The sequence below is a fragment of the Rhynchophorus ferrugineus genome, unplaced genomic scaffold (genome assembly GCF_030347505.1).
Source record: "Rhynchophorus ferrugineus isolate W39M unplaced genomic scaffold, kcgeb_rfMv2 rfM8, whole genome shotgun sequence".
Lineage (NCBI taxonomy): Eukaryota > Metazoa > Arthropoda > Insecta > Coleoptera > Curculionidae > Rhynchophorus > Rhynchophorus ferrugineus.
This window is the reverse complement of record NW_027472587.1, coordinates 27,318,710-27,343,265: the sequence shown is the minus strand read 5'-3', so window position 1 is coordinate 27,343,265 and position 24,556 is coordinate 27,318,710. Positions and strand designations below refer to the sequence as shown.

The window sequence follows — 24,556 nt, the reverse complement described above, 5'->3', positions numbered from 1 at the left end:
TATATAGTTGCAAATGTTTTATTTCCGGTATAAAAGTGTTTTTTGTTTCTCGTAACAGGATAAGTTTAATAATGTTTTTGATTTAGGCATTGATATTGTAGGGACCTTGAGGCATGTCGAATTTTACATCGTGGAATAACTGTCTACAATATACCCAGAAATATAATCCCAGATGTTGAACACGGGCGGGGTGCCAGCAGCGCCAACTGGAACACGATAATGAATAGCTGGTAACCCCGAGACGTTTATCTGGAAGATTTTTGAAGGGTACTTTGGATCATTCAATGTCTGATCAGCGTTGAGTTCAGACGTGGCACCATCGACTGCACAAGCCTCGTCACCAGGTAACACCGCTGCCATCCGTTTTATCTATTTTGTATTTTTCACATTTTTATATTACATTGATAAATAACGGCCACATAATGTAAACACCACTGTTTCATTTCATGTTACCTCCATTCACCGAACCCTAAAATATAGTTCAACAATTAGGTTAGTTTATAACCACCTCATTGTGTTAGAGGTGAACAAAAAATGAAAAAATATGAAGACCAATAAATTTGTCAAATTGTAAACATGAAAGTCACCGGAACTGGCAGCTGAACTTTTTAAAAATTGTGTAAATGAGTAAATAATGAAAATTCATTATTTAAACACTTACTAAAACATTGTTAAGTTGTTACAAGTTGATTTAATGATTAAGCATCAATTCGTACTCACACATCGTCATGGTTTCGTTAGTCAATGCAAAAAAGTTTTCCGTAACGTGTTGTAATTAGTAATGAAAACTGGATTTACTATGATACTGTGGGCTAGCCCCGGAGTACCACTGACGTCACAAAGAGAAGGATTTTCCAGAGTCGCAGAAAAACATGACAAATATTGTTTCTCAGTTCTAATGTTATATCTATTTATAAAATTCTACTTCGGTATGTGTAATTTCGCAAAGTTCGGAAAACTATCAGGATTAACTTAAAATAATTTACAAATAGAAGAGCATTTTTATACGAAAATGAAGAATTACATTATTAACTATTTATATTATTTATTAAATTTTATTTTAGTATTCTTATACATTTAGACAAGCGGGCACAGCAGGCGCTGTCCTGCCTGAATATAAGATGATCACAAAAATATTTTTGACAAAAAAATGAACCAACTTCAAAAAATAAATATGGAGCTCATTAAAAATTAAAAAATAATCAAATTAAACACAAAAAAAGATATTTTAAAATAAAATATGTACATAATAATCGTTGTAATAACTAAATAAAAATAAACAGAAACCTTGTTTAACCTATCTACTACAGGTATGTTATATTCTACTATATACACACAATTTAGCTTAATACCTACCTAAACCTATTTAGCTATTTACAATATTATTTTAACTACTACTAATTGATCAGTTTGAAGTCGGTGCAGAACCCAAAGAGTTATATTAATTTAGATTTGTTTTATTGGTAATTTAATTTTTTGTATATATCACAAAATTATTTTATTGTCTTTATTGTTTTTGTATTATTTAGTTTTTTATATAAATTTGAATTTTTATATTTATTTTTGAAGTCAGTTCAATTTTTTTGTTAAAAATATTTTATTTTAATTTTTTTAGTATTAGATATTTACTCAGTAAATTGCGCAGTTATTTTATTTAATATTACATGAGAAAAAATAAGAATAAAGAAACAATGATTGAAATTAAGGAGCGCTTTAGGCCCACGGATCCGCTACTTAGTCTAGGTGATTTGACAAGTGTTTTAACTAAACAACAATAAAAAGCTATTGTGCTCGCCGGGAATCGAACCCGCGACCTTCGTTTGGGAGCTAAACGCTTTAAATATTACACTATAGAATCAGTTGCGTACAATATTTCTACGACGTGATATATAATTTGTGCTCTGTTAGTGAAAACTGAACTGCTTTTGGACTGAACGACTTACGATTTTCCATCACATCATCTCAGCAATAACATTATACCCAAATATCCGATTATTTTAGATGAAAAATATGTGAAAATATTGTACATACATTTGAAATTTGAGCGTTTCCCTCGATTTCCCTCCTTCTCCCCAACAGATCCTGACTTGGTTCCAATGGGACCACCAAGTGCACTCTTTCGAATAAAAAATTTTGAAAATCGGTCCACAATTGACGGAGAAATCTGCATACATTAAATATATATATATATATATATATATATATATATATATATATATATATATATATATATACAGCAGAACATAGAACCTCCTCCTTCGAAGTCGGTTAATAAAATCCAATCCAATTAATGATTTTGTTATGACATATTCTTATAATCAAAAATGTATAATTGATTAAAAAACATCCCGGAACCCTATCGCTGCGCCATCTACGGGGTCCAGTTGAGAATCTAAAGCATTCTAGGATCCACATAAACACAAAGAAAAAAATCAAAATCAATTCAACCGTTTAAAAGTTCAAAGGGGGAGAAAATATAAATATATCCATATTGTTATAATTCCAAATAAAAAGGTATCACGGCACAGCTCACAAATTCCACATAATCAAAACCATCCATTTACTAAAATTCTCTAGTCTTTGTCCTATTAAACCTACATTTCAACAATAATCTTTACTAACCATGAACTGGGACGTGACTATGAAATATATTAATCGATTATTTCATCCAAACTATGTTTGTCATCTTTTCATAAACACAAATGGATCGAAGAACTCGGGCTATGGTTGTTCGACCAAGATAGGCATAACATATTAATACTTAATATATGCATTCATCACCTTACTTCCATAAAATTGCCAATATCTAGGCATTATCGCTAGATTATGTTCAAACTTATTTGGTTTCAAGGTTTATTTTAAATGCAAAGTAATTGGTTTTTAATTTTTAGTGATCTAGAGTGATTATACTATTTCCTTGTTATCTGTTTGATCTCGCAGATAGTTATTTATCGATTCGTTTCTGATTTCCAATAATATATTTTAACTTTTGTGTTGTATTGATAAACCTACTTTTATTTTCAGGTGTTTTTCATATATTGTCTATTCTTAAACTACCATTTGTTTAATTCCTTTCCTTTGTTTAAGTCATTAAAATTAATTACACATTCTTAATTAATTTAAAAATTGAGTAATTTTACCTCTACAGATGCGATGCGAATTCGTAAACGAAACCAGTTCCGCCAGCCAAATGGGCCGAGTGCTGACCAAGAGAGTGAAAGAGATCAAATGTCAAAAGATTGGTTTCCCTGAAATTCTTGTTTTCTCTACTTGTTATCTCGCGTACTATTATTCTTAAAGCATTGTAGTCACCACCAATTATACATTTTTGTCCATTTGTTTAGTACGCTTAAGTAATTTTCCCTCCTTTATTGTAGCTTGGAAGGCAGTGCTAGCTAATAGACTAATTGATGAATTATAGGGATGAAGTAACACAAAATGTGGAGAAAAATTAAAGAAACTAATCATGTAATCATTTGCGTTGATTGACAAACGGACAAATAAAACAGATGAAATTATCAATTAATCACATTAATTTCATAATGATTTTAAAATGTAGATAGGTTTTAACAAGGCATTTAGTAATAAATTTTTTTATCAATAGTTATTTTAATTGTTTACTTGATAACATATATATCTAAATAAATAAAAACGCATACATTTTATAGTAACTTTTTGATAATATTACTAGTACTTACTCCGTAACCACAGACTAATATGTCTCACTACAAACTTACTTATCTAAATACACACAAAAACTAAACTGTTTTTAAAACACGTTGTAAAGTTTATTAAAAACATTGCGGTTATGATGATTAATGCAATTTATCAGTAGATATATTATATCTCTGTCATTTCCTTTAAAGAATGAATAAAGTTTTTCACTTACTCGGTAATTTATTTGTTAATTAACAAGGAAACGATTCAATAACAGGGTTTTTTCGATAAGAATTGTTCGATGTTTTTGTGTGATTTCCACAAGCCTCTTTTGAAGCTAACTTTGCGTTAGTAATGATACGAAATACTAGGAACGCGCATTTAGTAACAGGTATGAGCCTAAAGCGTGACGTAATAATCAAATTATATTGGGGGTTTCTTTTTGAAAAGATGCGTTATAACATAGTATACACAGTTTTCGAACTGAGCAACCAAAAGTTGTTTATATGGTAATTTAAAGGATTGAATTGGACTTATTATTTTGCTATTTTTGCTTATTATCTGCTATATATTGAATTAAAAGGTATAAAAAAGAAATGGATAGATGTTGAACTCAGTGTTTTATACTGTTTGAAATTTGTTTCACGCATAGGGTTCAACAGTAATCGCTCATTATGCCTTCGTCCCAAAATCTTTGGGATCGCCTTTAACAGGTCAATTGAAAAGTCCTCGGACTAACACATAGATGGCGCTACTAGAATTAAATCCACATTTTTTTTAGTTAGCCTTAACCCTCAAAAGATGCTTGTATAAATTTGACCGCTGTCGGATCATTCGTTTAACCAAAGCAGGTTGTTACTGACGAAAACATTTTAAAAAATCACAGAATGATTTTAAATGTCCATAAATTGAAATTGAGTGAAACAGCTCACTTTTGACCAAAAAGCAACAACGAGTTGAAGATTCGGAGCCTAATAAAACTGAGTTTTTGCGTCGATATGTGACAGTGGATGAAACATGGCTCCATCATTTCACTCCAAGTCCAATCGACAGTCATCCGAGTTGACTGCACGCGATGAACCCGCTCCAAAGCGTGGGAAAACGCAACAGTCGGCTGGCAGGTTTATAGCGTCTGTATTTTGGGATGCGCATGGAATAATTGTCATTAACTACCTTGAAAAAGGAATGACCATCAACAACGACTAAAATATAGCGTTATTGAAACATTTGAAGGGCGAAATCGCCGAAAACGTCCCCATTTGAACAAAAAAAACTCCAAGACAGTGCACCGTGTCACAAGTCAGTGAGAAACTATGAATTCATGAATTGGGCTTCGAATTGCCTCCTCATCCACCGTATTCGCCAGATCTCACCCCCAGAGACTGTTTCCTGATCTCAGATTTTAAAAGAATGCTCGCTGGGAAGAAATGTTCGTCGAATGAAGAGGTGATCGCCGAAACTGAGGCCTATTTTGAAGCAAAGGACAAATCGTACTACAAATGATATCGAGAAGTTGGAGGGTCCGCTATATTCAGTGTATCACCCTTGAAGGGAATTATGTTGAATAAAAAAAATGTGTTTTAGTATGGTAGGCCAGGGACTAATTTTGCCTCTCTGCTTGCTCGTCGCTTGTGCCACCGATATAAAATCAAGATATGAATGCAGAAAATGTATTTTGAGACATTCGAATCCCAATCTTGATATAATTTTGCAATAAATTGTTGATTATGTGTAGCGAACATTTTGTAAACTTTTGTTAAACTTTGCGCCAGGTACTAGTTATCGAAACATACCTTTTTTGATTTTAGCGAATCCCAGTTTTGGAAACAACTTGGTTAAGTAAGATTTTGAGCGCATAAAGTTTTTAATAAGGCCAAGTTTAACGTGAAGAGGTGGTAATAAAATTTCTTGTGGGTTCGCAAGTGGTACAGAGGACATGTTTTGTTGTTCTGGCACATAATGGGTACGACTCAGCCACACTTTCTGTTATGAATCAATAAGATTCGGGACGGGACGGAATTAATAACACCACTTATGGTTTTGGAACAAAAGAGAAATTTTATTTAAATATCTGGTATTTTAGGCAATTTTGAACATCTCGATACAAATTACGGCGCCCTCTGTTAAAGTAAATATTCCTTCTTTAGTTAAAGGAAGAAATCTGTGTTAAGTACAATAATGAAATGTTACTAGTTTCTAGGGACTTTCGAGTTATGTAGTTCTCATATATATATAAGTTTTAGTTAAGAAAGAAACCACGTTGTTGTTGGTGTTGTTATATGTAGATTAATTCATTAGTTCGTTTATATAGAGTCTCCAACTTTTGGTGGTATATAGGTGTATCAAATAGAGCTATTTGTTAAAAGTAATCTCAGTATATCAATTAATAACCGTAAAATCTAAACACCCGCTACTAACTCTTCTTCTTCTTCTTTTCTGCGCTGGCTCTTGTGTCGAGGAAGGTGTTAAATATATTATTACCTTCCTCCTAACATAATGATGAGCAACTCACATCAACAACGCACTCTCATATAACCGATAAACTGTAATAACACATGGACTGAAAAGTTTCGGGCGTAATAAAGAAAACGTTTTTTTTTTTGTTCAAAATTGGCTTTATTCATCAACGTAATCTTCATCAAGAGCCACGACATCATTCCAGCGCCGCTCTAACATTTCAATACCACTTTTGTAGAACTTTTGTCTCAAAATAGGCCTCGGTTTCAGCGATAACTTCTTCATGTGAAATTTCTTACCGGTGAGCATTTTTTGTGGTCTGCGAACCGCCAGTCGATGTTGGGAGCCAAATCTAGCGAATACGGTAGATGGGGGAGCAATTCTAAGTTCAATTCATGTAGTTTTGTCATTGTTTTGATTGACTTGTGACGTGGTTAGTTGTCTTGATGAAACAAAATTTCTATCTTTGCCATATGCGGTCGTTTCTTTGCACTTTCGGGCTTCAAACGCTCCGATAACACTATATAATATTCACTGTGGATGGGATTTCCCTTTTTAGGTTAGTCGATGAATATATAATATTATTTTTGTATGTTTTTGTATTATTCATCGCGTGATTTCTATTTTCTGATTTCCTGCGTGTTTACCAGTAGCTGTATTGCTTCTACGTTGCTGTGATTTAGAAACTTTATTTCATGTTTTATACAAGGTGAAATCTTGAATCACTTCCTATATCTATTTGATTTCGATTCATCGTGCAGCTCTTCGTTGGATAAGTATCCGTAATTAATCGAATAACTTTGATTTGGCTGCGTTGGATTACAAGTTTGTTTTATATTTTAGTGCAAGCCCATATCTGCACCCCACAGGCCCAAATTGGATTTATGATTGACTGATAAACTAATCTCTTTGTTTTTAAGTCAAGTTGAGATATTTATTCCGACTAACTAAGCAAAATACTTCAACTAGAAACTTCAAGTACTGTTTCTTTTGTTATTGTGATGCCAGCAGTATAGAGCAGATACAGGAGCGCTCCCAAGACACTACCCTGGGAAACTCCAGACGAAATAGGTTTAAGTGTTGAGAATGTCCCTTCATAGGAGACTCTAAATGTTCTTCCAAACAGATATGATTCCAAGAGCGACAGTAATTCCGCGGTAGCAATTTACTAATTAATTTAAATTTGTAGATAAATTCCAAATCCCATAACCAGTCAAACGCTTGTGAGGCGTCCAGGAATATTGCAAAGCAGTATTTCTTTTCTTCGAATGCTTTTTCAACTGCTACTATTCTATGCATCTGGTCGATTATTGAACTGCAAACTGCAAATCTGTTATTTCTATAAATGGTTTAATACGTTTTAACAGCAGTTTCTCGAATAATTTTGATATTGCAGGTAGCAGTAAAATAGGTTTACAAGATCCAATTTGTTCTTTCGGTTTGTCAGGCTTTTTAAGCATATTTATTCAAGCAATCGTCAAATAATCCGAAAAGTGTTTCAGTCTCAAACATAACATAATGATGTCAACATAATGATTGCTTTTCGTGGACGTTTATCAATTCCAGTAGCTATCTTAGGATTGAGGTTGTTGTCAATACCTGTGGCAACTTCCATTAGGGAAATCAGACTTAAAAATACGTCGAGCTGATAAACAGGATTTGTATCTATTGTAGATTCTATATCATTCGGTTGGAATTCTGTAATAATTCGGCTTTTGAAGCGTTGCGTCGAACCCATTCATTTACATCATTTTTAATAGGCGATATTCAAGGAAAATGAAAAACAAGTTTTATAATAGAAAAATCTTTGATTTGTAATTTATTTACAATAATATTATTTAAATAAATACTTAAATTAAAATCCCTTCTTTCATACAGCTTTTTCAAACACGCTGAGTATTTACAATCAATTAAACAAAAACCAATCTACTCAACCATAAAAAACAAAAAATATCACACCACACAAACATACATAGCTATGACTAAATGCAACTGAGGCTTTTAATACTCATAATACTTGGAGTAAAACTAAATCGACACAAATGAACAGTGACATACGTTTACACAATAACGTGTAATTATTTTCTTAATCAGTCATAAAGAACCGATACATTTAGCAGTGGTTTACGATTATTCCGGAAGGCATTTCGACAATTTGATTAGTATATCGTCTACGATATATCAAACTGGAAAGCGATTGAGAATAATCACGTTTAAAACTTATATTATTTCGCTTTTTGCACTTTTATTCTTGATATCAACTAGTGTGGTGGTGGAGACTGCCACTCGAGGAATGCATTCTTGTTTTATTTTGCTGTGGTTGTTGTAGGCGGTGTAGATAGCGCACATAGCACCTAGCAACATTCCAGCGGCTACGTCCCACCAGTGATGACGTCTATCGGTTATTCTCGTCAGGGAACAGATCATGCACCACGTGATGCACAGGCAAATGGTGAACATTCGACAGATTTGTCCTGCGATACAGGAAAGGCGAGTTTGCAGCAAATACTGAAATAAAATAAATACATGAAATAAAAATGATGAATCTAAATATATTAATAATGACAAAAAAAGCTAATAAATTTTTATTAATCAATAAAACAGTAAAATCTTATGATTCATTCAAATTCATTGACAACATTTTCAAAATAATTTCTTTTTATTCAACCTAATTCCTTTCAAGGGTGATACACTGATTATAGCGACCCTCCAACTTTTCGATACCATTTTTGTAATACGATTTATCCTTTGCTTCAAAATAGGCCTCAGTTTCTGATCCCCGATTCTTCTTCATTCGACGAAAATTTTCTGCATTCATTTGAGATCTGACAACCTGGTGAATACGGTGGATGAGAAAGCAATTCGAAGCTCAATCGTTTTTACTGACTTGTGACACGGTGTATTGTCTTGGGCGTCCACCGCGTTCACTGTCTTCGGTGCTAATTTCATCACATCTAAACTTAGCATACCAATACTTGATGGTTGATTTCCCTGGGGCTGTATCTGGAAACTCGGCATCAAGCCAAGTTTTTACTTCAACTGTATTTTTTTCCTTCAAAAAGTTTCAATATTTTATCAACACGCGAAATTCCTTTCAATCCATTTTTTTACAATAACAAAAGTTGCTTCACTCAAAATGCTATAATTCACAAACTAATGATACGACAGCTGTCACATTTATACACGCATCTTTTGAGGGTTATAGCTAACTAAAAAACATATGGATTTAATTCTAGTAGCGCCATCTATGTGTCAGACCGGGGGCTTTTAAATTGACCTGTTATTGCCTGCCGCAATTTGTAAATTCGCTTTAGAACGAGACAATATTTTCCTTCTCATTTTATTATAGTTAAAAAGAGACACAATGCTATGCGATTAGTTCGAAAGCGTAAACGAATGAGCCTATCAAAGGCGTCCAATTGCCAGACGTATGCAACCTTCTTGAAAGCAATAGTGATAAGAGGTTATAATTCTAACCTATAAACTATTGTGGCTGTATAATTAACTGTAATTTTTAGATGTACTATAATATTAAAATGAATTAAATTTGATAACAATTTTGTTCAATTATTTTATTTAGATTAGAATTTTGTTATATGTCAAAGCCAAACTAAACAAAAACTCAAACTTGATGCGGCAACATTGCTACGTTTTGACGTCTCAAATTTAAATGACGTACGTATGAAATAACTTTGAAAACAATTTGGGCAGTTATATGGAGGGGTCTGTTTTCTAATAGATAAAGAAAAAAAAAGCCTTGTATCGCCGTTCAACCAATCGTTTTTTTTTCTTTGAATATATCAGTTTTTGAGTAAAACACATATTTTTGTTTTAATCCCCTTTCGCTCATTATAAATGACGCAGTTGGTAGGGTTTCGGGAAGATCATAACCCTGTTCTCGTTTGAATTCATTCACTTAACCGGAATCAAATTAATTATTAAGACAGGTTGACGTTAGATTGCCATTCGTTCAGCAGTTACTCGAAGCATTTCTTGATGTAGTTAAATGGAGTTCGGGCAAAAGTATTGCAGCTGAAGCTGTATGGTAACAAAAGATGGATTAAAGATGCTCAACGACTCCAAATAATAAATTATTCCAAGTAAGAAACATTTAAGCATTGAAAAGCACCCCTACTCTGTGAATTCCCGGTACATGCAACTAAGTTCAAGGTGTAGGGCCATCAAAAGTGGACTGCTGTGAATTAACACAGTCTACTGGAATTTCGACGGAAGCTTGCAGATCTGGGCAAACGGCCACCAAAGATGGATTGCAGTAGCTCAGTTTCTTAGCCGCAGATTATTAGAATCTACGGTCACCAAAAAAAGACCACTCCGTAGAGGAGTACCATGGAAATTTGGGTAGAAATACTGCTATTCCGAAGATCTTTAAAGGAAAACTTCAAAAGAAGGAATAGGAAAAGATGGAATAACAACTACGTATATCCCCGTAGACTCTTTAGGATGAAGGTGTTATATAATATGGGTCTGACCATATGATTAAAAACTACCTGAATGGTGAACGAGTGAAACGGAGGGGTATGTTTTCTAATAGCTAAGAACCCTTAGTGTCGCTTTGTATCGTCGTTCAACAAGTCGCTTGTTCATTCTTTCAATAAATCAGTTTTTAAGTAAAAATATATTTTTTTTTGCTTAATACCCTTATAACTAAGTTATAACTATATATAAGCCATAAATTAAATGTGTGATCACTCAGGTATCCAGGCAGTATCCAGGGTAATGACAGAATTCAGAAAACATGGCAAAGCACTATCGAGGAATGGGAGTAGTGGGCGAAATCCAAAGTTAGCTAACAGAGAGTGACTAACAACATAAAACTATCGCGGCAAAAGTAACAGCAGCACTCAACTCAATTGAGTAATACTATTTCGACCAAGTCATTGTTGCAAACAAATTTTGAATATACTATATGTATTTTTATCAGCGATATCTATTGATAAAAATACGAAGTACCAATGTAAATAAATGTTAAACAATCTAACCTGTGACCTGATTGGCGTTGAAAATTACCGACTGAAAACAGTTGAAACAGTCCATAGTCACATAACAGTAGAACTAATTGATAGTAAAAAAATAGTTGAATTAAAATAATAATTACTATCTTAGTTTAACGTTTACATGTAATGGGAAATATTCGAAAGGATAGCTACCATACAAATTGGCTGAAAATGCCATTTTGAATCATTTTAACATCTCGGAATCATTGCTTACCATGCAAATAAAATGTTTTTCATAAAATCAACGTTTTAGCTAGCGTACTCACTAGGCATTGTACCTTCTGATTGCCATTTGCTCAGATTAATATAACATGAGTAGTCTGGCACGTTGTTTCGAAATGCTAAAGAAACGCAAAAATAGATAGACGTCATGTTGCCAAAAAGAAGGGAAAATTTTTAAAAAAATATGGAAAATATTTGAATTAATAGATATTCAACCAATTTCGATCGGAGGGTTCATATTTCATTAAGATAATTATTGACTAATATCTATTAAATCAAATTGCTTCTGCTGATATTAAAAATTAGATCGATTTAAATTATAGTTTTCTTTATTTATAGCTTTTATAAGCAATTTTGAATCAAGAAAAAATCAACTAATAAATATTTCCGAAGCAATATAAGTTTAATATAATGCTTACCGAACAAAAGATTGCGACGAAGACGCTGAGAGAGGAATGACCACTGGGAAAACTCTTGGATGTGTCTGCCATGAAATGATGACTATATTTAGTAACTGTACATTCATAGGTTTCGATATATTGTCCTGCAGTACAGTTCTCTGCGGTGTCAGGTCGACAAACATCGAAAAAATGGGGTCGGTGTTCTCCTACAAGGGCTTTCATAATTTCGGTTAAAACTAGGACTAGTCCGCATCTGAAAAGAAAAATAAATGGTTGAAAATATCATACAATCATATAACATAAGATGATCAAATTGTTACCGCAGAACTATGAAGTGAAACTGTCAACATTTAAACTAGCGTTGGGAACTATCGACTGAAAACTACTATTGACTACTTTTTACTATCGATTATTTAGTAACTGACTGTTTAGTATTTGACCTCTTATTTATGTTCTTTTGAATGTAATAAATTCCAGCAATTATCTCTTACCTACGAAGACAAAAACAGTTGAAGTGTGCATTTGACTACTGGTGATATCCCAACAACAAAATAAACAGTATTTGGAACATTTACCAACGACACAGTTATCATGGCAAAAGATATATCTCTACCTAAGGCTGTAGAAAAAGTACAAGTACCAGTCAACAAGATCTACAAGTGGACTAGAGACTAGAAAATTTAGCTTAATAGCTTCATATTTGTCCAAGTCAATTTTGCGTTGCGGTGAAATGACGAAAACTTAATTATATCACTTGGCGGATGCCAGATTCCTAAAGCAGAATCAGCGTTCATCTAAATGGCAGGTTAAATTGGAACCATCACGTAAGACAAAACACAAAGCAGATGAGACTTAAAACCAAATAACTGTGGCTGGTTAGTTGAAAGATACCACAGCTTGACTTAAAATCAAAGAGATTGGTTTATCAGTTAATTCAAGTCAATCAGTCGAAAATAAAGCCTATTTGGACTTATGGAATTCAAATATGAGGTTGTATTAGGATATCAAACCAACTAGTAATCCAACGATGCCAAAACCAAGTTCATCCATTAATTCCAATGCTTATTGCTACGTAATGAAAGAAGATATATACGATAAGCGCGAAATAAAATGGATTTACGAGGTTTAAAATGAGAAATAGTGTTACTAAATCACAGCAACGTAAAAGTAATACACTTATTAGACAATACACAGGAAACAAGAAAATTGAAACGAGCCAAACTACATAAACTTGTACAGTGAATAAGTGTTTAATCTTAACTTCCGTTTAACTAGTCTAATTTAATTTTAATTTGGAAAATACAAACTGATGCAAGTACAACAGAACAATAGCAATAAATTAATTTCATAAATTAAATTTGTACTAAACGTATCTAATATAAGATGCAATGAACAAAACATATACAACGTAATTTATTACTATCGAATATTTTCAGTATTTTTTCTAGGACTGTGAATTAATTTTTAGGGATTTGTAAACCATAACATCTTTCTCAGCACCGAAGTTTCTTTCCTACTATAATCGAGCGGTATCGGCCTCCATCGATATATCGGGGGGAAAAAATATCGACAGTATATCTTTTACAATTAAGTACCAAAATACACTAAACCTTTAATATTAAGTACCAAGATAGCAACTAAATAAGTAATTATGAAGTTAAAGGGTTATTAGAAATAATGAAATGTTTTTTTTATATTATTTAAGAAATATATTTAATTTTTTTTTCAAAAATATCGATATATATATATATATTCCCTACTATAATTATGACCTTTTATCGATAACTTTTGCATCAATTTGGTTGAACAATTTTCTATAACTACTTGCGCTTGTTATATTAGTTTTTTTTTATTTAGTTTGGTTCATTAGACACAGCCTGCTGTATCTTTAAAAGCATTTAAATTAGTCATGAAATTTGAATTGATAGTATCATCATTCTGTATATTATGTCAATGCTGAATTCACCGGTTTTATAAAAAATAGTGATGACTATCTGGAAAAGCTATAATTAAACACGCATCAAACGTTAGATCACTGTCACTGAAACAATAATTGCAAATTCGTCTATGATTTTATTCAAAATAATCGAAGAATTATCCAAAAACTTATGAAAACCCATATAGTTAAAACTTCTATTGCTTTGTTATAATTTTGGAATCAAACTATGAGCGAAACTACTTAAACTTACCCAGTCAGAAAATCCTTGTAAATGAACCAGGCATCGTTTATCCACATCCATGGCATAGAATGTCTTTTAAAACAGAAGTCAGTCAAAAGAAGCACCAATAACGGTATCACAATTAAATTCGAAACTAGTAACGTAACTGCGTTGATTGTCTCCCCATGGTATGGCTGAGAAATCAGTGGGTCCTTGCAGTAAAATCCTATCTTCTTACCGGGAATATAACCCAATTCCAGAAGTATGATTACAGATACAACTGAAAAACAAAGAAATAAAATTAATGAAAATTTTAATTGTATTTGAACACATAATACAGGACAAAATGGTGAAGGCACGTTATTCAGGGCTTAAATTATTTTTGTCTCCTAAACTCATATCAATTTAAAATCATGCTTAATAGTAATCATACCTTTTAAATATTCCATACACTTAAATGTCGTTCAATTAGTATTAATATTAATTAAATAGCTCAACAGCAAGTTGTTTATTGATAAAATAATTAACAGCTTTTTAGAAAACGAATTATTAAATGTTTTTATGTGTTATATTTTATATCAATATATTAAATTGTTTTTGCAAGAAATTATTTATAACAAATATAATTGTCCCATTTGTGTTGATTTATCACGCCTATAAATTAATTTGAAAGGGTTTATAATATATGTTGTTATGTGTATTAAATAGCATTGGGTACATTTGTAACCAACTACATGTTGAATTTTTTTTTGGCCTGAAACCGGAAAGGGGTATCCTGTTACGGATACCTGGTCAGGGAGACCCGCATGAATAAGTGAGTTGGGCTGGTTATGTGGAGACTGCCTCTGGTACTAAACCCCACCCTATCGGCTGATCCAATGACCCTAACTGATACTGTTAGTAAAGAGGGTGCCCGTAACCGGTAACACCGTTACAGGCACTAGGGCCAAACAAGGACATGGAGGCGTTATCACACCACGCAGATTACGGGACATGAGTTAATCGCTCGTCGGAAAAGGTCGAGACAATTTGGAGTAAGCCGAATCAGTTATTGGACTAAAATATCGGCCAACTCGGTAAAACAGCTATTGTCCGAGAGACGAAGAGTGGAGAAATATCTCCAGTAGAGCTCGGATATAAAATCGTGAACTTGAGGGACGTCTGTTTCTCTATGAATTTGATTATTTCTGAAGAAACAGGGGGCATCGATTATTCTCCTGAGAATTTTGTTTTGAAAGACTTGAAGACGTCCCACCTGACTAGGTGAGACGTATTTTAGATAGACACCGGACCCGTATACAACGACTGATCGAACCAATATCTTGTACAGGAGAGATTTTATTGAGAGAGGAAGCCTGCTGGCCCGGTTGATGAGAGGGAACAGCAAATTGACAATATCTTGGCTTTCCTGGAGGGACCTTTGAATCTGGAAGTTCCACCTAAACTTGCGATCGAAGACAAGACCGAGATAGGTGGCTTCTTCTGACCATGGGATCTAGGCGTTCTCCATTTTAAGACGCGAAATGCTCGGTGCAAAACGCTTCTTGTGGAAGAAGATGGCCTGAGCTTTCTGTGGGTTTACCTATAACCTCCAGAAATGTAACCACTGGACCGTCTCATCGAGTTGCTTTTGGAGTCTGCTTTGGATGTGCGGTGCTACTCTTTAAGAAGCAAAGTAAGCAGTGTCGTCGGCGAAAAAAGCTGCCTCAATTTGTGGCCTCGTAGGATATCTGAAAGGAACTCCTGTCGATGGTTTTCCGGGTAGAGAGAATAGACCCAATCGGATGCATTTCGCCACTAAGCCTTCATGTCCAACCTTGTCAAAGGCTTTGGTTAGGTCCAAGAAGACCACTCCAAGTCTTTCACAGTTGATTTTTGCGGCCAGCCGATGGGCCTGATAAACGGCTGAGTGTTTGGCGCGGAACCCGAATTGCTCATCTGGAATGATATTGTCCGTCTTCGTAAAATCATTAAGGGCATAAATAATTGCTCTTTCAGCAAGCTTGGAAATGGAACTTCGTAGGCTGATAGGTGTGTAGTCAGAAGGTGATGATTTTTGGGCATAACTGCGATGAATGCATGTTTCCATGTGGATGGGTAGTGTTGCAGCCTCAGAATGGCGTTGATGATATTAGTTAGTTCGGCGAGCTGCTTGTAGGGAAGTTTTTTGAGTTGGGCTATTGAAATATTATCTCTACAGTATATAAACCACATGTTGAAGAATCACTTTTTAGTAAGTATCATTTCGCCGAACTGTACACCAAAAATGTTTTCAATGTGCGTTGAAAATTGTATGGATTTGTACCGAGTAAATTACATTTGCGCGAACTTTTACCTTTTTTACTTTTTTTTTTGAAGAAAAAGGCGGCTGAAAATCATCGAATGTTGTGTGAAGATTATGGTTTATAACTCCATCGACTTCAACATGTGAATACTGGTTTCGACGTTTAAGAACGTTTTACGTTGTTTTGACACCAAAGACCTTTGTCTGGACAGACAAAAGAATTTTAATACGAGGTTTTGTAAGCGTTGCTGAATGAAAATATAGCTATCGACTACAATTGATGCGTTTGTGCTGAGTATTGTTAATATAGTTATGAAGATTCGAAAAAAATTGATCAATTCGCGGGTAGCCCAAAACCTGGGAAGGCACCAAACGAAATAAAAGCCTATAGACCTATAGGGCTGCTGCCTGTAATATTTGAATTTTTTGAAAAACTCGTGTTGAAAAGAATAAAACCGGTCATAGAAAGAAAAAACCTAATACCAACACACCAGTTTGGGTTTATTAACAAGCATTCAATAATTGACCAGGTTCACAGGCATTAACAGATGTTATTGAAACAGCCTACGAAAGTAAAAAAGTATGCTCAGCTTTATTTTTAGATGTAGCACAAGCCTTCGATAAGGTTTGGCATGAAGGCCTTGTTCATAAACTACAGAAAATGTTACCAAAGCAACACACCGAACTATTAAAATCGTACATTACAACCAGAATGTTTGGAGTCAAACAAGAAGGTTACTCTACAATAAAAGAAGCTAAAGTAGGTGTACCACAAGGAAGTGTACTGGGGCCAATGCTTTATCTACTCTACACTTGTGATATACTGGAGAATATTACGGTAGCTACATTTGCTGATGATACTGCAATTATAGCTGTCGGAGACAATAGTGAAGAAGCCTCACGAAAAGTGATAATATAAGTAGTTGGACACAAGCTTGGAAAATTAAAATTAACTAAAGTAAATCTGCGCATGTGCACTTTACCTACATTTACCTGAAACCTATATGGGCGTACGGAGTTCAATTATGGGGATGTTCTGCAAAGAGTAACAAAGTCCTGAGAGGTATTGTGGGCGCACCCAAATACTATAGGACCGATTACCTACATCGAGACCTTCAGATACCCACAAGTCAAGAAATCAAGAGAATTACAAGGAGACATGAGGAAAGACTCCATTCTCATGAGAATATTGAAGTATTGCAGCTTTTGGATACGACCAAAACAGGACACAGACTCAAAAGAATCAAACCATCTGATCTTGTGTAGTGAGGTGCATATAATAAAAACTACAGCAGTGACGTGTATAAACATTATTTCACCAGAGACTGAGGTAGGGCCGATGGGTCCTCCTAGTTATATACATAGATTTAAGTTATCATAAAGACCAATTGTAGGTTAGTCGTAAACTAGTAACAATGTAATAATTAAATAATTAAAAAAAAATTCGTGGGTGGCAACAAAAGATACATCATTCTTTCGAGATGGAATATTGTCTGTAGGATGGAAGGAAGCAAATTCACTAAAAAACATGTGTAATCTTAAGAGAATCCGTCAATGCTGGTGAACTTGACAAAACAATGTGATAGGCTGACATAGAGGTGCTGATGGTATATACAGCACCAGGTTCCTTTAGAACTTTTAAAAATAAACTTTAGTAGCAAATACGAACTTAAACTTTCTCCATCTTTTCTACTCAATCATATAGATTTCCTGAAAAACAAAATAATCTGGAATATGACAGCAGATTACTGTTGATTTAAAAAAGCTATGCTTGAAAATATATAAAAGAAAAACTTATCCCTTATCTACATGTATCTCTAAAATGTGATATACTTTACTTGTAGTTCTACGTACAATATTAAGGTGCTAGAAGAAAACGGTAATAATTGTCAATAAATTTTGATATTTAAGAATATACCAGTTATCACTTCCACTATCATACTTGCTTCTTGCTCGCATTTTTAGTGTCATATGAAAATGAAGATTTACCAACCAGAGGCAACATTTCAAAACCATTCATAGTTTTTGGGATTGTTGATATAAAAGTACCCGAACCCACCCTTCACACCATATCAAGGGCAACTAAACCATTGTTAAGCATTATTCCTTATTCATTAACCCATTCATTATTTAATATTATAAATTAGTAAATTATGAATTATTTAACATAGTGGGGGGGGGGGGCATTTCTTGTATTAATACTTTTAGGTTAAAATCTTTGATGATCAGAAGAATTCAACAGATTACATCACAAAATCAAATGCACATCATCAAAATTTATGACGTCAGTACGTCGCAATGTTGATGCATCATATTGGTTACTGCATCATATTGGTGCATCATCAGAACGTTATAAGGTTTGCCGGTTTATAATCTCTAATTATTATTTTTAGAATAATAAAGTTTTAAAAAACTTTGTAGACATTTGACAACAGGGTCGAGCAGTATCAACACAAATCCTTTTTTATACATATTCGGTTACATGTACCTGCACATCAGATAGTATTCTGTCTCTTTTCAACTAGGGTTAAATAATAACCAAAATTCGCTCCGAGTTTAAAATGAATTTTATATTATTATAAACTGCATTTAACAGTACATTCGACGTTATCTATGACGTGCATTGGCCGTTTTATTGGAATACTATATATACTACTATAATCACGATAATGTAGAGCAAATATAACAATAATAAAAAATAGAAGTATTCTAACCGATAATAAAAAGATTGAAGGAATATTTACGAGAATTATCAGAACAAAAACTACAGAAAATGCAGAAGAACACATCGCGGTAGATCAAACTGAAGCCATACTTAAGAATGGTAAGACTACAGGAACGTAAAGATCAGAAATATTTGAAAAATTAATATAAAAAACATTAAGTGTTTGTTGCAAGCACTTAGTTGTAAGCCTAAGTACCACCACATCAGAAAGGTCATTTCAAAAGGCTAAGGAATTTCCTCCACGTTGTACCCGCTACTATGTCGCAGGAGTAAATTACCAAAGTTATGCTCTAAAAGAGCTGAAATAGATCAGTGATAGCCCTCTTCGGATCAAACACTTGATCCAGCTACGCTACGCCAACTCTGATCTTAAAATTCCAAGTAATGCAAAACAAGTTACTCCAGCAAGCTCTGTGCGCTCCATTTCTGTCAAGAACTCCCAAATTCATAGAGACACCCCAGCTGTAATCGATTTTGTGAACTTATTAACTTAATTGAATAATTATAAAATGATATTATAAATAATTATATATATATTATATATATATATATATATATATATATATATATATATATATATATATATATATATATATATATATGAAATAGTAGACACTCTAAATATATCAACTGAACGTGTACATCATATCATTCACGAATATTTGGGTAGGAGAAAGCTCTGCGCAAAGTGGGTGCCGCGCGAGCTCACTTTTAACCAAAAACAACGATGAGTTGATGATTCGGAGCAGTGTTTGAAGATGATCAAGCGTAATAAACCCGTGTTTTTGCTTCGATATGTGACACTGAATGAAACATGGCTCCATCATTTCACTCCGAAATCCGATCGACAGTCATCCGAGTGGACTGCAGACGATGAACCCGCTCTAAAGCGTGGAAAAACGCAACAGTCGGCTGGCAGGTTTATGGCATTTGTATTTTGGGATGTGCATGGAATAATTTTCATTGACTACCTTGAAAAAGGAAGGACCATCAACAGCGACTATTACATAGCGTTATTGGACCATTTGAAGGTCGAAATCGCCGAAAAACGGCCGCATTTCAAGAAAAAGAAAGGGCTGCTTCACCAAGACAAAGCACCGTGTCAAAATCAATTAACTGAGCTTCGATTTGCTTCCTCATCCACCGTATTCTCTGGATCTGGCCCACAGCGACTATTTCCTGTTCTGAGATCTCAAAAGAATGCTCGATGGGAAGAAATTTTCATCGAATAAAGAGGTGATCGACGGAACTAAGGCCTATTTTGAAACAAATGACAAACCGTACTACAAAAATGGTATCGAAAAGTTGGAGGGTCGCTATAATCAGGGTATTACCCTTGAAGGAAATTATGTTGATTAAAAAAAAATTGCCAAAAAATGTGTTTTACTATGATAGGCCGGGGACTTTTCAAAATGACCTGTTATCAGAGAAATACTTCAGAATAGTGGAGAAGCTCCAATCAAAACAAACGGGCTGAGCAGAGACAGAAACAAATGGAAGGGATTATATATATATATATATATATATATATATATATATATATATATATATATATATAATATGCAATTTTATCATTATTAACATATTAAGTACAACAATTCGATGTTTGTTTAGGACGTCTGTTAATTTTACTGCGGATCTAATTTAAAACTTATTAGGGATGATAATATTAATTTTTGTAAATAACAAACTCTCTTACCACAAACAAAATATTGAATTATGATAAATATTAGGTGTACACAAATAAAATCAGCTCGGAATTCATCAAGAAAAACCGTTAAAAATAATAAGTGATAACCATTTTTCAAAAGTAATTTTATTACAAATAATGATGTAAGAATTAGACACCTTAAAATATTAAATTTTTGGATTATCATGCCAACCTAGATAAATAACCTACAGACACTTTTTTTTATTATGTTTAACAGTGCGTAATGAGTAATATATTAAAATTATTGTAATAAAATTATCATTACATATAAAATTCGATAAATATTAAAATTTGTTTTATAATTAAAAAAACTATATAAATGTACGAATTTTTATTACCTAAAGGTCTATACGAACGCATTTTTATTGCTAAATTTTATTGCAAATAATGTTATATCTCGAGCAATTACTCATAAGCATATTTGTAATGTGTAACCAGTAATTATTATTCGAAAATAATAAATTGTTTCTCTTCAAGCTAATTAACAATATTGAAACTTTCACAAGATTTGATTATGATTTCGTCGAATTTAATTATCGCTTAAAATCTAAGAAAATAAAGTCATACGATGTGTGTGTGTTAAAACAGAAGGTGTTATTGAAGATATCATTCTGTCTTGATATCGTATAATTTATTTAAATACGTTCCAATTGCCAAGTTTTGCTATACATTATATTCTACTTACAGGTGGGTATTTTTCGGACTCTCATGTCAATCCTCGGTGGTAACTTCAGCTACGTTTTTGGGGTCTTAACGTACGATGAAGAAATCGATGTTTATTTACTGTTCATTCCTCGAAACCTGAATGATTAAAGTCGTTTCTCGCAACAGCGTAACGTTATCTAACCGTGGTATAACGAATTATTACAAAAAACGAATGTCGTCTCAAAATTTATAGATAAAATGGTTCGATATTTCGCCGATTAGATTACATTACTAGCGAGGAATAACCACCATATGACTGACGTCCGCATAGTAAATACGTATAAATACAACTGTTGTTTTGGGGACTGTTAAGTACCAACCGAGCGTTAGACGTTGCCAAGTCTTTAGCTTATAATATACGTAATATATTTTGGGATTTTGGATCTAAGAATAATGCTTACAAGTTAATGTTTTCTAATTTTTCTTCAACATGTTATCATTTTTTGACTTTATTGACAGATTTAAAATGTTTTTAATAAATGATATTCGTTATAAACCATAATTGATGATCAATCATACTGGATGGAAGTGAAACAGGTTCCAGTTAATTCCATTAGTGATTTCTACATGGAAAAAGTACTTTGGTCTGAAAATTTGTGACACTGAGTGACAAAACGAAGAAAAATGAAAAAAATCAAATGAGGTCTGAATCATAATTGAAGATCACAAATAATATCCGGTTTTACTTAGCATATTTACTGGTAAGACTGGGATGAATAAAATCAAAATGTATACCCCTTTATCTATAATTCTAGTCGATTCCAAATGTAAACTTAAAAAAGCCATATTCTGGTCGAATTTGGAAACCGAGGGTAATAAATAACGTCTAACTTATAGACAATCTAATCTAACTTCAAAGATAGAGAAGAAAATGGGAATCGAACTGTGATAATGTATATATTCTGATGAGTCTTCCATTTTAAAAAGACATTTATTGAAAGAAAAAAATCGTATGATACATATTAATTGAAATATTTTTTTGATAACATAATTATACCGGGTCGAAAAACGACGTGTTGCGTCTAGTAGTTATCAGAAGGCCCTATGTCTGGTGAGTACACTGGACGCGGCAGAACTTCCTATTCGAGCTTCAATGGGCTATTTTTCAATTTGTCCAACTGATGTTGTCGGACATCTACATTATTAGTTCGTTTCGAAACGTTTCGAAATGGCATTTTGAGTCAATTCATGTGGTAGCCTCTTTTTTCTATTGGATATTTCCCATCAACTGTTATCTGAAGATTCTTGGAGACTTTGAGCTGGTTTTTTGCTCAACAAGTCTTGTAATTCATTACCTTCGAGTCTTCCGTTATCCGAAATCAAAGGAAATAATTCGGATATGACGAAGCAACATTTACATAAGCTTTTAAGGGTGTTTCATGGGCTTCGGCAGCACCTTTCTTCAAATCAAAGTACAAAAGTAATGAATATCGAAAATACAATTTTAATCATACCATTTTTAGGCTAGGTATACATTCAATAACTGAATAATTAAATTATATTAAATTATAAATAGAGTTAGTTATTTTATGCTTCGTTGGTGCAGTGGTTAAGGCGACAGGACGGTCATGCTACTGTTGCGATAGTCGCGGGTTCGAATCCTGCTGAGGCATGTATGTACATGCATGTATGTTTATGATTGTAATTGTAAATGTCTTTCGGCAACAGTGGAAAATCCAACAGGGAATGACCATTCCAGTCACGCCAATAACCAGGCTGGGTAAGACCGGATGCCTTCTAGGAAGGTTTCTAACCTTATCACCGGTCAGTCGGTAGGCTTAATGCCGAGAACCGTGGTTCGGAGCCCGCGTTAAGAGTAGGTCCAGTCTAGATAAACCCTCGTTGGTAAAAATGAGACTCTCAGAAAAATATATTTTAAAAAATTTATTTTATGCAGTTATTTCTATTGTTACTTTTTCACGTTGGTACATTTGCTGCATTTTCAGCAACATATATCAAAATATATTAAAAAGTATTTCTGCAAAAAAGTTAAATACTTGTATCAGCTGTAAAAGCTATGAAATCTGAGACGGAATGGCACAGCAATTTCTGCTTGATGATTTATTAAATACACTTCTGTAGAAATTTGATTAAAAAACTTTTTCTTTGTTTTTTATATGTTTCGACTCGTCAGCCGCTAAAGTCTTTCTAGAGCCTGTTATGTTATCATACATTTTATTTATTATAATTTACACAGTAATCTAAGTACTAGATACATTCACATATTACAGACTATATATATTGTCCCAGTATTAGATATTGTGGTCCAGATTTATTGCCATTAAGAATACTATCAAATTGTCTATATTGCCTGGCGATAGTATTGTCTCCAGATTATCTTCAATGTTTAATCTGTCTCTGTCATCACTACAGTATTTGCATTGCACAAGAATATTTTTAGGAGGTATGCTAATCTACTCTGTATCGTTCCAATTTTGGTATATGTACCATCGAAGGGAGCACGATTAAAAACGGCCTGCGGGTTTTTCAAATATGTTTGTAAGTTGTCTGTCTGTATATTTCTTGTCCTATTCATTGGATATTGCCCTTTCTGGTTTGTTTTGGTGAAGAGCGTTTATTCCAATAACTTTCAACAATTTTTAATATTATGAAGAATAACATAAACAAGTTGCGTATTGCTATAAAGATGGCAAGGCATCTCCTGGTATATTTTACATGATGATTTATTTTGTATTAAACATTATATGCACTTCTGCATTTTAATTATTTTGAGCTATACGTGGCAACGCTGCCGACGTCACTTCTAACGTCAAGATATATCGATTAATCATAGAAAACTTACCGAGCAATATCAATATAACGTTCACAACGTCTATCAGCTGTACTCTCCTAACCCACCTCGGTGGTTTTTCTTTCGTTGGTTTCTCGGGACCTGTAATATCGATCGCTACGCTCGGGTGTGTCTGAGAATCGCTAGATGACAGCGGCGTCACCATCGCCTTGTTGTCCTGAAAGACGAGAATATGTTAGATTCTTGTTAACTAGTTTTATGCACATACATTATTTTTGGTTAATGTTTAGTGATAGAATGGTTTTATCATAAATTTAAAAACATGATTGGGTGGTTGTTTTTATTATGGTTACCAAGAGATGGAGCCACCGCACACATTACATCTTTTAATAAATTATTTTATAATAAGCATATATTATTTTAGTTGTTGTAAATATTGAATAGTGGATATAAATTAATCACAATACG

General features: G+C 33.6%; 2 protein-coding genes across 7 annotated transcripts in view; both read right to left on the bottom strand.

Moving 5' to 3' along the window:
* The window catches only part of LOC143200637 (phospholipid phosphatase 1), a 36,504-nt gene extending 32,677 nt beyond the window's left edge, over positions 1-3,827 (bottom strand). Inside the window, exon 1 of the mRNA XM_076411161.1 lies at positions 3,699-3,827. The gene's annotated coding sequence lies outside the window, so the exon portion shown is untranslated. The remainder of the gene's footprint in view (positions 1-3,698) is intronic.
* A 4,075-nt stretch (positions 3,828-7,902) lies between these two features.
* The window catches only part of LOC143200636 (phospholipid phosphatase 1), a 140,155-nt gene continuing 123,501 nt past the window's right edge, over positions 7,903-24,556 (bottom strand). For all 6 annotated transcript variants that reach the window (XM_076411154.1, XM_076411156.1, XM_076411158.1 and 3 more), the window contains exons 2-5: positions 24,140-24,305; positions 13,942-14,191; positions 11,771-12,005; positions 7,903-8,622 (exon numbers count right to left, since the gene is read on the bottom strand). In XM_076411154.1, coding sequence (XP_076267269.1) covers positions 8,335-8,622; positions 11,771-12,005; positions 13,942-14,191; positions 24,140-24,305 — 939 coding nt within the window. In that variant the 3' untranslated portion in view covers positions 7,903-8,334. The remainder of the gene's footprint in view (positions 8,623-11,770; positions 12,006-13,941; positions 14,192-24,139; positions 24,306-24,556) is intronic.